General features: G+C 38.5%; 1 protein-coding gene across 1 annotated transcript; it reads left to right on the forward strand.

The window, feature by feature from the left end:
* Nucleotides 1-238: 238 nt before the first annotated feature.
* Nucleotides 239-1,493, forward strand: LOC148947249 (forkhead box protein D3-A-like). Its single transcript, XM_089097355.1, has one exon. The coding sequence runs from the start codon at nucleotides 265-267 to the stop codon at nucleotides 1,315-1,317; it is 1,053 nt and encodes a 350-aa protein (XP_088953481.1). The 5' UTR covers nucleotides 239-264; the 3' UTR covers nucleotides 1,318-1,493.
* Nucleotides 1,494-1,720: the final 227 nt, after the last annotated feature.

Here is a 1,720-nt window from a genome sequence, read left to right on the forward strand (position 1 = left end):
ATTCATTGACAATTCATTCAGATTATCCTAGTGACAAACAGTTTCCTATACTTTTTTGCTTTCTATTCATTCAATCATTCTTCAACGTAATTGGTTCTCTCCAGCTTTCCGGTACCGCCCCTTTTTGAGCTATTTAACCAATAAGAAACGTTGGAGATAAAGGCAATATTATTCCATGGCGCACGTTCAGAGCTTTCTAGTTTATACGACGATATGAAAATGTCTTCCTGTGGTCTGTATTCGTTCTTTGACAGAAGTGAAAACATGTCTGAATTTCAAAGTGTTAGCAGCTATCCTTTGGACTTAACCGGGCCTGGACTAAGTCAACCTTATTCTTCAAGTGATGATAGTGCTATTGACGATGAAGAATTCACTGAAATAAATATTGATTCAGACGTGGAAAGTGAAATGAAATATGAACCTCAGTCTGGTGAAAAGCGAAAATTTGATGGGAGTGATTCAGCATCTTCAGGTATGGATGGTGATAAAAAGAAAAGTGGTCTTGTAAAGCCACCTTATTCATATATAGCTCTTATAACTATGTCAATTATATCCGCGCCGCAAAAAAAACTAACCTTGAGCGGAATATGTGACTTTATTATGAGCAGGTTCCCTTACTATCGTGAACGCTTCCCAGCGTGGCAAAACTCGATCAGGCATAATTTAAGCTTAAATGACTGTTTCGTTAAAATCCCAAGAGAACCGGGTAATCCCGGGAAAGGGAATTATTGGACACTTGATCCAATGGCTGAAGATATGTTTGATAATGGCTCGTTTTTACGCCGCCGTAAAAGATATAAGAGACACCAACATGATTTTTTCCGTGAAACCGCTGCATTTTTAGACCCGTACCACGCAGCTCTTCTCGGCCACGCACCTGGATTCTTTCCACACAGTCCTGCCGGACTGCCACCACTTCAGTCCTTAGGTTTACTGCCACCTTTTAACGTCGGGCTGGGTATTGGACTACCTTCTTTAACTAATAATCCGTTTACTGGAGGATTACCCTCCTTCAATGACCTACATAGCTCCCATGCTACTGCTTTAATGCAGCTGAATCTGCCACCTCATTTAAGACTATCACAAGCCTCTGTCCTAAAGCAATTACCGTCGGTTTCGTTGAAGCCTGATATGGCGAGTGTTCCAGAAAAGAGTACAGTGGCGAAACAGACTTTTAGTATTGAAAACTTAATCGGCAAAAAGGAAGAGAATAAGGCAAAAATAGAGACTAATGGACTTCGTAGTCTACATTTTCCTTCATTTGATATTGATAAGTGGCGGAGATTAGGATTGCCAATTCAGAATAATACCATGTAAAGTGATGCTTAGTGGCAGTTCCCAGTTTAAGCACAAATCATATCGCCTCTTTTTATTTGTTCTGTGATAATTTTCGTTCTGTTGTTTTCTGGAATATGAAGTTATGTTGATCTCACGCGTTAGATTGATTTTTTAAATGAAGTAATATTGTAATATAATGATCGTCTTGTATTTGGTGTAAATAGACTTTTAAATGATATTCCATTAGTTTCTTTAAGAAATAGGGGTAGGATAGTCAGTTATCTATTCTTTGAAGCTGGAATGTCAAATGGAAGAAAGGGAGGGGATATTACCCCCCAGATTTTGAACAGTACCTTTTTCGGTAAATTTCTAGGTGGCACTATGATTTAGATAGGATGAAAGTGAAAACATCATTTGATGCCTTTTTATGCTCTTTCATAAT

This window comes from Artemia sp. Qi Xiang Cuo, chromosome 11, assembly GCF_049724085.1.
Source record: "Artemia sp. Qi Xiang Cuo chromosome 11, ASM4972408v1, whole genome shotgun sequence".
Classification (NCBI taxonomy): Eukaryota; Metazoa; Arthropoda; class Branchiopoda; order Anostraca; family Artemiidae; genus Artemia; species Artemia sp. Qi Xiang Cuo.

Bases quoted from the DNA above. Each gene is read 5' to 3' on its own strand.
- LOC148947249 (XM_089097355.1), top strand. From the start codon at position 265: ATGTCTGAATTTCAAAGTGTTAGCAGCTATCCTTTGGACTTAACCGGG.